The sequence below is a fragment of the Macaca thibetana genome, chromosome X, assembly GCF_024542745.1.
Source record: "Macaca thibetana thibetana isolate TM-01 chromosome X, ASM2454274v1, whole genome shotgun sequence".
Classification (NCBI taxonomy): domain Eukaryota; kingdom Metazoa; phylum Chordata; class Mammalia; order Primates; family Cercopithecidae; genus Macaca; species Macaca thibetana.
Window position 1 is genome coordinate 115614376 of NC_065598.1, and position 14224 is coordinate 115628599.

General features: G+C 42.5%; 1 protein-coding gene across 2 annotated transcripts in view; it reads right to left on the minus strand.

Moving 5' to 3' along the window:
• CUL4B (cullin 4B) overlaps positions 1–9218 on the minus strand; it is a 52233-nt gene extending 43015 nt beyond the window's left edge. Inside the window, exons 1-2 of one of the 2 annotated variants that reach the window (XM_050776088.1) lie at positions 8804–9218; positions 7958–8037 (exon numbers count right to left, since the gene is read on the minus strand). In XM_050776088.1, the coding sequence (XP_050632045.1) occupies positions 7958–8024 (67 nt within the window). In that variant the 5' untranslated portion in view covers positions 8025–8037; positions 8804–9218. The remainder of the gene's footprint in view (positions 1–7957; positions 8038–8803) is intronic. The other variant, XM_050776090.1, reaches the window with a different exon arrangement.
• Positions 9219–14224: the final 5006 nt, after the last annotated feature.

Genomic DNA, 14224 nt, shown 5'->3' on the forward strand with positions numbered 1-14224 from the left:
TTGGCGAGCTGATGTGCCATGGCATGGGCCTATTTTTAACATTCTGTTTACTTTATCAATGTCTCTCAAAGTCCCTCCAACCCCACCCTGCTCAATGTTTGATCTAATGTCATTCAGCTTTTCTTTTTCTCACAGACAAGGCCAGTTTAGATTTTTTTTTTTTTTTTTTTTTTTTTTTTTTTTGAGACAGAGTCTGGCTCTGTCACCCAGGCTGGAGTGCAGTGGCGCAATGTCGGCTCACTGCAATCTCCATCTCCCAGGTTCAAGTGATTTTCCTGCCTCAGCCTCCCAAGTAGCTGGGATTACAGGTGTGCGCCACCACGCCCAGCTAAATTTTTTGGTATTTTTAGTAGAAATGGGGTTTCGCCATGTTGGCCAGGCTGGTCTTGAACTCCTGACCTCAGGTGATCCACGCACCTCGGCCTCCCAAAGTGGTAGGATTACAGGCGTGAGCCACTGCACCCAGTGCCAATTTAGATTTAAATCTGGGGTTCCCAACTCACCATACAATAGAATGACCTGGGAGTTGTTTTTGTTTTTTAATCTTTACCCAGGTCCAAACCTAGTCAGTCCAATTCAATCAGAATCTCTGCGAGGAGGACCTCAATTATCAGTATTTTTAAGAAGCTCTTGGCCAGGTGCAGTGGCTCATGCCTGTGCCTGTAATCCCAGCACTTTGGGAGGCCGAGGCAGGAGGATTGCTTGAAGCCAAGAGTTCAAGACCAGCCTGGTCAACAAAACGAGACCCTATCTCTATCAAAAAATAAAAACAAAAAATTAGCTGGCTGTGGTGGCACATGCCTGTAGTCCCAGCACTTTGGGATGCTGAGGTGGGAGGATTGCTTGAGCCCAGGAGTTCCAGCTGCAGTGAGCTATGATGGTGCCAATGCACTCCAGCCTGGGTGACAAAGTAAGACTCTGAAGGGGGGGGGGGGGGGGGGGCGGAAAGCAGCTCTCCAGGTAGTTCTGCATACCTCCAAGGTAGAGAAACCGTGGGGGGGGGGGGGGGGGGGGGGGGAGGGGGGGGGGGGGGGGGGGGGGGGTTGTAGGGGGGGGGGGGGGTGGGGGGGGGGGAGGAGGGGGGGGGGGGGGGGGGGGGGGGGGGGGGGGGGGGGGGGGGGGGGGGGGGGGGGGGGGAGGGGGGGGGGGGGGGGGGGGGGGGGGGGGGGGGGGTGGGGGGGGGGGGGGGGAGGGGGGGGGGGGGGGTGGGGGGGGGGGGGGGGGGAAGGGGGGGGGGGGGGGGGGGGCATGGGGCCCCCCCCCCCCCCCCCCCCCCGGGGGGGGGGGGGAGATTGTAGGTGAAGTAAGTATGCCTTGTGATTTGAATGGGGCTGATAAGCCCTTATATTCCCTTTAATGCCTGAAATGTTATGATTATTTATTCACTCATTTGGATAACACATTGCCTCCTTCTCTAGGAATCTTTTAAAGTGCAAATTAGCCAAGGAGACTTAGTTCCTAACCCTTTAAGGTGAATGCCTCTTGGAGGAAAAAGGCTAATAGGAAAGTCCTAGGAGCCTGTAGGTAAACAGAACTAGGAGAAGCCACTGCAATAGGGAGTGGTGAGAGGTGAAGTTGCCAACCAGGAAGGAAAGATTTCTGAGAGTACATTTTGCTGACCTCAGAGTATTGCCTAGGGCCAATCCTGCTTTTTGATGACTGCATATTTAAAACCTAATCAAGTTTGACAGCTTATCTAAGCCGCCAAAATCATACTAAAATAAAATTTAAATATTTTTATAAGCAAAGCAGAGAGCAGAGATTGGGTGTGTAGGTTTAGAGCTATCCCTAAATGCCCAACTTTTAAATTATCACTCACCTTAGGGAAGTTTCTATTACCAAATCATGTATTTTTCCTGCTTCTATTACTAAATGTCCTTTATTCCCACCAACAGCATTATTTCTGTCTCCAATTCCTTTGGTCATTCAACAAAAATGTATTGAGCAACTACTCTCGGCAAGGCATGGTGCTAGACGTCGTGAGAGAATACAGAATAACACAAAATTCAATTTGCAGTTGATTTCACAGTTTTCCAAAGCACTTTCACATACAATCTTATTTTATCCTCATAAACACACTATGAGATAGATCAAGTACCATCCCCACTGTACAGATAAGAAATAGGCTCAGCAAAGGAGGTTAAAATTACTTGTTAAAGTCACAAAGCACACAGGCCTAAGTTCAGTTCTTCACTGACTCCAAATACAGTACTTCCCATAGTTTACAGTTTTGTAAGGAGACTCACCATAAAAATAGTCTAAAGTAGTAGACAAGTTAGAAAAAGACGTTCAGAGCCCCACTCACAAAGAGAAAAAAAAAAAAATGAAGAATAAGAAAATAACTCCTTTATTGAGATGAGCCAAATCAAAATGCCCAAAAGGAGACCAAGCTTGCATGCAGTTCAGGCCACCATCAAGCAGATAGGACAAAACAGCAGGCAATGCACATTTAAGGAGATGGTGGCAATTTTGTTCTTGAGAATCAGTTTATTCTCTGGCTGGACCCTCAGCCAGTGGCTGATCTTCACAAGAGGTAGAAACTGGCTGCTTCTCCTGGCCAAATCCAGGAAAACAGTGAAGGAACCCTGCCCGCAGACATATTATGATCTACTCCCTTAGTATACAAAGACAACCCTTGCCCTCCATTCTCAATTGGCAATGTAGGTTTAGAGCTATCCCTAAATGCCCAACTTTTAAATTATCACTCACCTTAGGGAAATTTCTATTACCAAGTCATATATTTGGTGGGTAAGGCACACAATTACAAGACAGAGTGACAAAGGCTGCTATGAGAACGCAGAGGCAGGACACCTGGCCCAGCCTAGGAGGGTGAGGTGGGGTGCAGTGGAGGAAGGGAAGGGAGTTAAGAATAGCTTCCAGAGAAAGAAATCCAATTTAAATCCCCGAGAGTGAGTGGGAATTAGCCAGACAAAGGGAGTGAAAGGGAGCAGGGGGCATAAAGAAAGAAGATAGGAAGCACATTTAAATCCTAAAGGAAGCGAGAATAAGGCACATTCAGGACATTGCAAGGAGACTAGTTATTAGAGTGTAACTTCAGTCCTAACCAGAAACTCTGAAGAGCTAATGAAGGAAATGAAGGCAGCATCCCAATCTCAAGTCTGGTACAGCAATCTTAGGCCTCTTAGCACCAAATCTTACTCATATACCCTGCTTGCTGTTGGAGCTGTGGCTACAGATAACACTTCTTGCCTTGAGCCACACTGGTTCAGGAACTGGATTTACAGGTCAGGCTCACTCTTAGATACAGGAGGTGAGAATCACAAAGGGCGAGAATAGGGTTTGACACGTGCAAAATAAGACAAGGGCAGACTTGATAATAAGAACCACAATACTGGGCAACACTACAGAAATTCAGATGAACTACAGCAGGGTTTGGAAACTACAGCCCATGAACCAAATCCTGTCCTTTACCTGTTTTTGTAAATAAAGTTTTATTGGAACATTGCAATATTTATTTGTCTACGTGTTTTCTGTGGCTGCTCTTATGGTAAAACAACAGAGTTTAGAGTTTTGAAACAGACCATATGGTCCACAGAGCCTAAAATAGTTCCTACTAGTTCTTAACAGGAAAAAAAATTGCCAATCCTTGCATTTGAATATACTAATTGTTAAAAATAGAGACATGGCACAAAGGCGAAAGTGATTTAGGACATGCTAAGGATTTTCTATTCCTAGTCTGCATGCAGACCTCAAAGGATGGCAAGAGAATATTCTTTGATAAGAAAATGGCTAAATAAATTGTGGTATAGTCACATAATGAAATATTATACAGCATTGAACAATGAATAAATTACAGCCATGTGCATAAGTCTCAAACAATGTTATGTGAAAAACACAAATCACGAAAGAATACCTACAATTTGATAACTTTTAAAATAAAGCTCAAAAATAAGAAAAACTTACAGATATATAATATGGTAAAGGTATTAAAGTATAGAAGGAAAATAGCTGGGTGATATGGCATGCACCTGTCGTCCCAGCTACTTGGGAGGCTGAGGCAGGAGGATCACTTGAGCCCAGGAGTTCGAGACTAGCCTGAGCAACACAGGGAGATAACAACAAAAAAGCGGGGGGGGAGTAATTAATATAAGATCCAGGATAGGAGATTGCTCTAGGGGAAGTGTGGGAGGAAAATTTAGGGAAGGGGAATTTAGGTAGATTCAAAAGCATCAGTAATGTTCTAGTTCTTATGCACAGATGATGGAGTCCTGGATGTTTAATAATTATGCTCCATAAATTACACATCATACATCTTTTGTATGTATTAAAATTACACAAGTCACCATAGTGTTTGCAGAAATTTTTTAAAATTAAAAAAATTAAATAAGGCCGGGCGCGGTGGCTCAAGCCTGTAATCCCAGCACTTTGGGAGGCTGAGACGGGCGGATCACAAGGTCAGGAGATCGAGACCATCCTGGCTAACATGGTGAAACCCCGTCTCTACTAAAAATACAAAAAAAACTAGCCGGGTGAGGTGGCGGGCGCCTGTAGTCCCAGCTACTCGGGAGGCTGAGGCAGGAGAATGGCGTAAACCCGGGAGGTGGAGCTTGCAGTGAGCTGAGATCCGGCCACTGCACTCTAGCCTGGGCGACAGAGCGAGACTCCGTCTCAAAAAAAAAAAAAAAAAAAAAAATTAAATAAAAAGGCTTTTTTAAAAAAGTTTCAAGACAGGAAGTGGTGACTTGTTGAAGGCAGACCGTGGCAGTATGCAGAAAGAATAGCTGGCAGAGATAACAAATGACAACTAGGATTGATTTTTGTAACATTTAAGCATACCTTGTGGATTTTTGGAAATTACTTAAGGGCAGAGGATGCACCCTCCAACCTGGTGGAAGAATGGACTCTCTGTGGTCCACAACATGGGGGCTTAACGTTGTAATCTGTATATTAATCATACAAATCCAAACTTAAGGCCGGGCACAGTGGCTCACGCCTGTAATCCCAGCACTTTGGGAGACCGAGGTGGGCAGATCACGAGGTCAGGAGATCAAGACCATCCTGGCTAACACCGTAAAACCCCGTCTCTACTAAAAATACAAAAAGAAATTAGCTGGGCGTGGTGGTGGGCACCTGTAGTCCCAGCTACTTGGGAGGCTGAGGCAGGAGAATGGCATGAACCCAGGAGGTGGAGCTTGCAGTGAGCCAAGATTGTGCCACTGCACTCCAGCCTGGGTGACAGAGTGAGACTCTGTCTCAAAAAAAAAAAAAAAAAAAAAAAAAAATCCAAACTTAATTTGTAGTATCAGGATGGTGAGATCTAGAGATCTATGGATTACTTGAAAAGGGGAACAGTGTGTACAAAGACATGGAGGCATGAGAAAGATCATAGCCCATTTAGGCAACTGTTTAAGTACAGTTGACCCTTGAACAATTGGGGTTTAAACTGTGATGGTCCATTTATACACTTATTTTTTAAATAAATACAGTCAACCCTCTGCATGAGCTGGTTCCACATCAGCAATCAAACACGGATGGAAAATACAGGATTTGCAGGATTGGAAACCTGTAAATGGAGGGCCAACTTTTTGTATCTGTGGGTTCTGCAGAGCTGACTGTGGGAGTCGAATGTGCACAGATTTTGGTATCTGCAGCGTTCCTGGAGCCAGTTCCCTGCAGATACCTTGAAACAACCATATTACCATGCTGTGTGACTGATGTTCAGTAGGCCTGTGGAGGAATGGTGAGAGATGAAGACAGAGAGGTGGGCTGGGTTCAGATCATGGCGAATATTGTATGTCATCCTCCAGAGTTTAGATTCTATCTAGTAAGTCATGGGTAACCATTGAAGGGCATCAAATGTGGAAGGGAGTAATATAACCAGAGGTACAGTTAGAAATGTCCAGGTCTTGGCCAGGCACGGTGGCTCATGCCTGTAATCCCAGCACTTTAGGAGGCCGAGGCGAGTGGATCACTTGAAGTCAGGAGTTCAAGACCAGCCTGACCAACATGGTGAAACCCTGTCTTTATTTAAAAAAATACAAAATTAGCCGGGTGTAGTGGCTCATGCCTGTAATTCCAGTTACTTGGGAGGCTGAGGCAGGACAACTGCTTGAACCCGGGAGGCAGAGGTTGCAGGGAGCCAAAATCATGCCATATAGCACTCCAGCCTGAGCAACAAGAGCGAAACTCTGTCTCAAAAAAAAAAAAAAAAAAAAAAAAAAGAAAAGAAAAAGAAAAAGAAATGTCCAGGTCTCAACAACCTTTGACTACAAAGTAAGGTGAAATCTCCACTCAGTCCCTGTTCCCCAACTAAATCCAGCCCCCAAAGGTAATCTCAGTTAAATTTGCTGATTAAAGATCTTTTTTTATACATTTAACCAACATGCAGTTTTTGCTTTTTTTAAAAAAAAAAATCACACAGTAAAAATTTTTCTGTGACTTTATTTTTTGCTTAATATTATATCATGAACATCTTTCCTTGTCACTATACACAGATCTACTTCACTATTTTTAAGGACAACATACTATACTATATATGGATACATATTCCTATAACTTAAAAAAATCTAATTATCACACGTTATTGTTGTTGCTTTTTTCTCTTACCTCATGTTGCTGAACAGACAATTTCCTTTGTTTCTTTTTTCAACTATTAGTGTTTTGGAAGTTCTACATACTATTTACATTCTATTAATGGTCACCTTTCAGTTCTGTTTAGTTATGCAAATAATATATAAACATTCTTTTTGTAAGAAAAAATTTAAACAATATAGAAGAATATAGGATAAAAAGTGTAAGTGTTGGTTGTCAGACAAGCATACAAAAAAGAAAAATAAATAAAATAAAATTAAAAGTGTCTCTTTTACCTGTTAAATTTGGTGCATCACCTTCCTCAGCATTTATGTACATATATACTTGTATATATACAAATAGGAAGCTTTCATATTTTTTAAATGGCATAATTACTGTACATATAGCTCTACAATTTGCTTTTTTCACTTAATATATATTAGAGATCTGTCCATGACAGTATATAGAGATCTACCTCATTCTTTTTAAGGGCTGTATACTATTTTACAGTAAAAATATACCATATTCTATTAAACTATTCCCCTATTTTTGGACATTTGGTTATTTCCAATTTTTGTGACTACAAACATGCTCCAATGAACATCCTTGTAACATAAATCTGTGCATGTATAAAAGTATTTCTGAGGATATATTTGAAAAAGTAGAATTGGGTCAAGGGGAAGGTATATTTAAAATTTCGATACACTGTTATATTTACCCTTCAGAAATGTTGTGCCAACATATGATCCCCACCTTCTGAATGACCGTTAACTGCCCCATATCCTTAGTAACACTAAAGTTTATCAGACCTTAAAGTTTTTGCCAAAATATTACATGAATTCATTCTCACTATAAAGCAACAAAAACAAAGTAAAAGCAGGAGTGCCCTCTTGACCACTATCCCCTGATCCCAATTTTCTCTGGGAAAACTTGTTTCTACCATGCTATTAATTTTTTTTTTGTTAATTGTTTCATTACTCTTGATCTTCTGGTCTTCTGAAGAATTTCCTTCTTTTTCCTTTTTTTTTTTTTTTTTTTTTTTTTTTTTGAGACGGAGTCCCGCTTTGTTGACGAGGCTGGAGTGCAATGGCACAATCTCCGCTCACTGTTCCCTAGTGGCTTGGATTACAGGCGCGTGCCACCACGCCCAGTTAATTTTTGTATTTTTAGTAGAGACGGGGTTTCACCATGTTGGCCAGGCTGCTCTCGAATTCCTGACCTCAGGTGATCCTCCCCCGCAACCCCTCCTCCCCCGTCACCACCCCCCGCCCTCGCCTGCCGGCCTCCCAAAGTGTTGAGATTACAGGTGTGAGCTACCGCACCCGGCCCTGAGGAATAATTTCATAATAATTTACTCAAGCTTCCTAGACATGCTGTTAACAATTATTTAGATTAACTCTTGAGTTTTACTAGTTCATTTACTTACCACCATTTTTAGAGGTAGTAGCCTCATCATCACTCCCATCTCCTGATCCAGATGACTGTGACATCATCTGTCCTTTGGGTCTATGATAGAAAACAGATAATTCACTTTTACAGCAGTCCTCTCCCATATCTGTACAGTGTTATGAATTCATTGACTGTGGTTTCCCAGCCAATTTTATCCTATTTGTTCGATATCAAGGAAATCATCAAAATTTTGGTCTGCTAATCACATCCTTCCTTGCTAACCTTTGCAATTTTAGTGCTATTCTTTTACTTGTTTTTTTCTTCTGTCATTTAAAGCTGATTTGGGTAGGAAAACACATTTGTTAAGACTCTCTTAAATTGGAAGCCTGACATGCCCTTTTAAATTACAACGGCTTGAACTCCTACTGGCTTGAATGTCAACAAAACAGATTCCCCTCAAAGTGTCCTCCAGCTATTTCTGGAGGTTCTTCAAAATACTATCTCACGATCTGAATCAGGTCACAGATTTTCTTCTGTTGCTGCCTCTTCATCAAGTTGCAGTGCTATGGTTGTTGAAGGCCATCTTGTGATCACCACTTTTCTGGGTAGGATCTTCACAAATAACTATGACTCTAACGAGCTTTTCCCTAAGTTATCCACATCACAGGTGAGTAAAGGCTGTAACTTTTAACATACCTCTTATAAATATTTGGGAATAACGAAACCTAGCACAACATTGAGAATAACTTAAAATTGCCTAAAAATATGGCTTTGCTTAGGTCTTGTGACCCATAACCAGGTACATAACCAGGTCCACCTTCAATAAGTTCCTAAACAAGATCCTCCCCACATTCCAAAATCTCAAAAGGGCATGTTAGCTCACCGTCAGTCACTTGAGGATCCGTTGTGTTCTAAGGTCCAATCTGTCTAAAGTCGAGGATTGGGAAGACCTTTTGAAAACACATTAGCAATGCCCGCCCTTTCAGGCTAGGTCCTGCCCACTGAGACTGGACTTCCTGTGTATTTAACACCTTCCAGGATGATAGACAGCAGATCTGACCAATCTTTGCAGGGGGAAACCCCACTAGACTAACAACAGGGGCCTCGTTGGAGCCAAAAGAAAAACAAAACGAAAATTTCAAATGATCTCAGAGTTATACAGTTCCCAAAGTCTGGGTTATTCTCTAATAATACTACCTATGGGACTTCAACAGATAAGCCAAGGTTGTTCTATACCAAGACTGGCAGTTTCTAAACTAAACTGCTGGGGAGGGATTGTGTCTTCACAATTGGGTAGTGCTGACATCACCCTCATGGGGAGGGGGAGGGGCATCAGGGTAATGCTGACATCTCCTCCAAGGGGAGAGGGAGGGGCATCAGGCTCTCCACGTGGTCTCTGCTGAGCGGGAAAAGGTGGGGGATGGGAGACGGGAACTGGAGCCTTCTAAGAGCCGAAGTCTAGGCTCCTGTTCCGCCATTGCTGGCGTGGGTAAGGGTGAGTCTGCATTTCTTTTTTTTTTTTTTTTTTTTGAGACGAGTCTCGCTCTGTCGCCCAGCCCAGGCTGGAGTGCAGTGGCGCGATCTCGGCTCACTGCAAGCTCCGCCTCCCGGGTTCACGCCATTCTCCTGCCTCAGCCTCCCGAGTAGCTGGGACTACAGGCGCCCACAACAGCGCCCGGCTAATTTTTTGTATTTTTAGTAGAGACGGGGTTTCACCGTGGTCTCGATCTCCTGACCTTGTGATCCGCCCGCCTCGGCCTCCCAAAGTGCTGGGATTACAGGCGTGAGCCACCGCGCCTGGCCGAGTCTGCATTTCTTTTTCCCCATGGCGTTTGGCTTGACGAGATTAGCTATCTACAATTTTCTCGATTGCTAGATTGCTCGTTTTTTGGTCCTTTGTCTTGAGAGAAGAGTTTTGTTAAGGCTTTAGTCTGTATCTGTTGGTGTTTCACACTGTTGTGAATGTGATATATATATATGTACACATAATGTCTAGTTCTGTTATTACTAGAATAAGGGAAAATTATTGGAATATAACAAAAGAATGTTAATTTTGAAATCTAGGTCGTGGGTGTATTGATGTTCACTGTAAAAATTCTTTAAACTTTTGTGCATGTTTGAACATTTTTATAACAAATGTTGGAAAATAAAAGGGAGCTATTTAATAATACTTTGAAAAGGAAAAAACTGGAAATGATGGGATTCTGTATATTTATTTTACATCTGGCTTATATTAGGACTCTTGTTTGCAAGTGACAGAAACTCAACTTGAATAATCTTAAGAGGAAAATTGAGTTTATTGGTTAATGTAACTGGGAAGAATAGGGCAGATCTCAGACCCAACTAGATCCAGGGACTCAAATGGGATCTAGGCCCTCACTCTGCCTCATCTTTCATCTCTGCTTCTCTCTGTGTCGCCTAATTCTCTAAGACTCTTTTACATGGTAGAGACCCAACATGGCTACCACTTGCTCTGGGGTCACATCCTTACAGTTCAAGATCCAAGGAAAAGACAAAGTTACTTCTTTACCTTTGATTTGGAAAATTCCAAGGGAGGTCTTGTATCTCTGGGCCAGGTCTCATGCCTACCACTTGGAGCTACCACTAGGTCCAATGGGGTTGGATATTATGATTATATTATGATTAGTCCATCCTGGGTTAGGTGCCCAGCCACAGGCAGGGGAGGGGACTATTGTGATTGCCTGTCCTACCAGGACTATACTGGAAGGGTAAAGTAGGAGCAGGTATCCAAAGGAAGAAGAATGCTTTTGCTAGAAGCAGAGAGGAAGGAATGCTGGGCAAAGCAAAACAGCAGATATCCACTACATAGGCTTATTAGTTTTAATGTTTTAAAGTTACGTTTCTTGGATTCTTAATGTGTATAATGATATCTACAAATAGTTATACTTTTTTCCTCTTTTCTCTTTCCTTTAGATTTACACAGCTTATTTTGTTTTCTTGTTTTGTCACATTCCAGAGCCTTCAAAACACTATAGTGGACATCTATGCTTTATTCTTGAATTTCAGGGGAAGTGACTTGGTTATGATGCTTTCTATTGGCTTTTTGATACTTTTAACTGTGTTTAGAAAGTTCTTTTCTAGCTGTGTGTGGTGGCTCATGTCTGTAATTCCAGCGCTTTGGGAGGCCGAGGTAGGTGGATTGAGCCTTGGAGTGCGACAGCAGCGTGGGCAATATGGTAAAACCAGTCTCTACAAAGAATACAAAAAATTAGCTGGGTGTGGTGGTGTGTATCTGTAGTCCCAGCTACTCCAAAGGCTGAAGTGGGAGGATCACCTGAGCCTGGGGAGGCAGAGGTTGCAGTGAGCAGAGATCATACCACTGTACTCTAACCTGGGCAACGGAGCGAGACCATGGCAAAAACAAAACAAAACAAAACACACACACACACACAAAACAAAAAAACACAGAAAGTTTTTTTTTTTTCTATTATCATTGTACTTTCTATGCTCATTGTACTCATTTATAAGGAATAGCTGCTGGTTTTTATCCAATGCCTTTTGGCCATCCATTAACAGGTAAGACTACATCAAAATTTAAAATTTTGTAAGGAGGATAGTGAAGTACAGAAATCTCCTGAAAACAAGAAAATGGAGAAACTGGAATGTAGACTTTACCTTCCATGAAACTAAGAGAGGTAAATGCTACATGAAAACACTAGTTAGAGCTGGGTGCAGTAACTCAAGCCTATAATCCCAGCAGTGACTCAAGCCTATAATCCCAGCACTTTGCGAGGCTGAGGAGGGAAGACTGCTTAGAGCCTAGGAGTTTGAGACCAGCCTGGGCAACATGGTGAAACCCTATCTCTACAAAAAATAGAAAGAGTAGCTCAATGTGGTGGGCACACACCTGTAGTCCCAGCTACTAGGGAGGCTGAGGTGGGAGGATCGCTTGAGCCTAGGAGGTCAAAGATGCAGTGAGCCGTGAGTGTGCCACTGCACTCCAGCCTCGGCCAAAGTGAGACCCTGTTTCAAAAAAAAAGAAAAAAAAGAAAGAAAGAAAAGAAAAGAATGAAAGGCAGATGGAAAGTAGATGGACAGTGCTTTACGTATGTTACTCCAGCAAAAGAGGTCTATTATTTGTAGAAATCAAACAAGAGACATCTGGATGCTCATTATGTAGCTTTTTTGGTAAAAGTTCATTGAGCAGTACACTTATGATTTGTGCATTTCTTTTCTTTTCTTTTCTTTTCTTTTCTTTTTTAAGATGGAGTTTTGCTCTTGTCGCCCGGGTTGGAGTGCAATGACGCGATCTGGGCTCACTGCAACCTCCACCTTCCGGGTTCAAGCGATTCACCTGCCTCAGCCTTCCTGAGTAGCTGGGATAATAGGCTTGTGCCACCATGCCCAGCTAATTTTGTATTATTAGTAGAGATGGGGTTTCTCCATGTTGGTCAGGCTGGTCTCAAACTCTCGATCTCAGCTGATCCGCCCGCCTCAGCCTCGCAAAGTGCTGGGATTACAGGCGTGAGCCACTGCACCCGGCCAATGATTTGTGCATTTCTGTATGTTATTTACCAACAAAACGTTTTTAAAATAGACTAAAATGCAAATAAGTGAAAATGAACCACAGAGGTTAATGATCTAATCTGATCAAAGTCATTTTCTTATGTCAACTTGCCTGAGATGAGGAGACCGGCCACGGCTCACTCAGAGAGGCAAGGAGAAAGGGCCTCTTCCAGGGAAGGCTTCTGATTACTCAGGATTTCTTCTTCTTCTTCTTCTCCTTCTTCTTCTCCTCCTCCTCCTCTTTCTTCTTCTTCTTCTTCTTCTTCTTCTTCTTCTTCTTCTTCTTCTTCTTCTTCTTCCTCCTCCTCCTCCTCCTCCTCCTTCTTCTTCTTCTTCTTCCTTTCTTTTTTAATACAATATTTATATTCTGATTACTCAGGACCTCTGATAAAGGACCATTAGGACTTAAGACCTAGAATCGGCATACCAGTGTTTTAGAGAGAGCAAAGGCTACAGCTAGCACATAAGACCCCTTCGGGGAAATTAGAAAACGGCATGACCTTCAGAGCAGAAACATTTTCTTGACCTCGTGATCCGCCCGCCGCAGTCTCCCAAAGTGCTGCGATTACAGGCATGAGCCACCGCGCCGGCCAAGAGGTGCCTTTTTCTAATTAATCTACCTCAAGGGGAGACTATTTTTTGCAATGTTTCTGCTCTGAAGGTCATGCCCTTTTCTAATTTCCCCGAAGGGATCTTATGTGCTAGCTGTAGCCTTTGCTCTCTCTAAAACACTGGTATGCCTATTCTAGGTCCTTAAGTCCTAATGGTCCTTTATCAGAGGTCCTGAGTAATCAGAATATAAATATTGTATTAAAAAAGAAAGGAAGAAGAAGAAGAAGGAGGAGGAGGAGGAGGAGGAGAAGGAGAAGGAGGAGGAAGAAGAAGAAGAAGAAGAATAAAGAGGAGGAGGAGGAGGAGGAGGAGGAGGAGAAGAAGGAGAAGAAGAAGAAGAAGAAGAAATCCTGAGTAATCAGAAGCCTTCCCTGGAAGAGGCCCTTTCTCCTTGCCTCTCTGAGTGAGCCGTGGCCGGTCTCCTCATCTCAGGCAAGTTGACATAAGAAAATGACTTTGATCAGATTAGATCAAGATGGCAGCCTACGCACCTGTAACTTTGTTCTCATTCTCCCCACTCCAAATCCCTTAAAACATTACAATGGCAAAATAAACAAGAGCAGTATAATTAAAGGAAAGTGTACGATCATCAGTTCAGAAATTGTGAAGAATCCCCTGAGGATAGAAATCAGTTAGAATTATATTGATAAGAGAGGAAGAGAAGCCTGGTCCAAAACCTGCAAGAGAAGATTACGGGAGTAAATCTAGAGAAAATCAAATTTCAGAATAAATAAATGCAAAAGCATGGGAAGAGGGAACTTCCAGTTAATTAAAGAATTGCATTCACTACAATTGGAATGGAGCAGTTAAAAAACAAAAACAAAAAACAAGAATTTTATTCAGAAAAGAACGGTCACTTCTGTGGCTGTTTCTGTCCTTCCTTCCCTCAAATATTCCAAGGTTGAAACCGAGAATTTCACACTAAAGAAAGCAAACTACTTGCTTCCAAAAGTTTGCTAATGTGAGCGTAGGATCCTAGAAAAATGAAAACAACAGAACAGACCTTGGTGTAATCTGGACTTTCAGGAAATATAGGGAAAAAAACAGAAGCAGTTCTGATCATGAGAGAAATACACTCCCAGTAATACACACCAGTGAAACTGCCTTTGCAAAATTATGACAGTAAAAGGCCTTTATGCTTTTTCCCTTTTTGGATCTTGTTTTT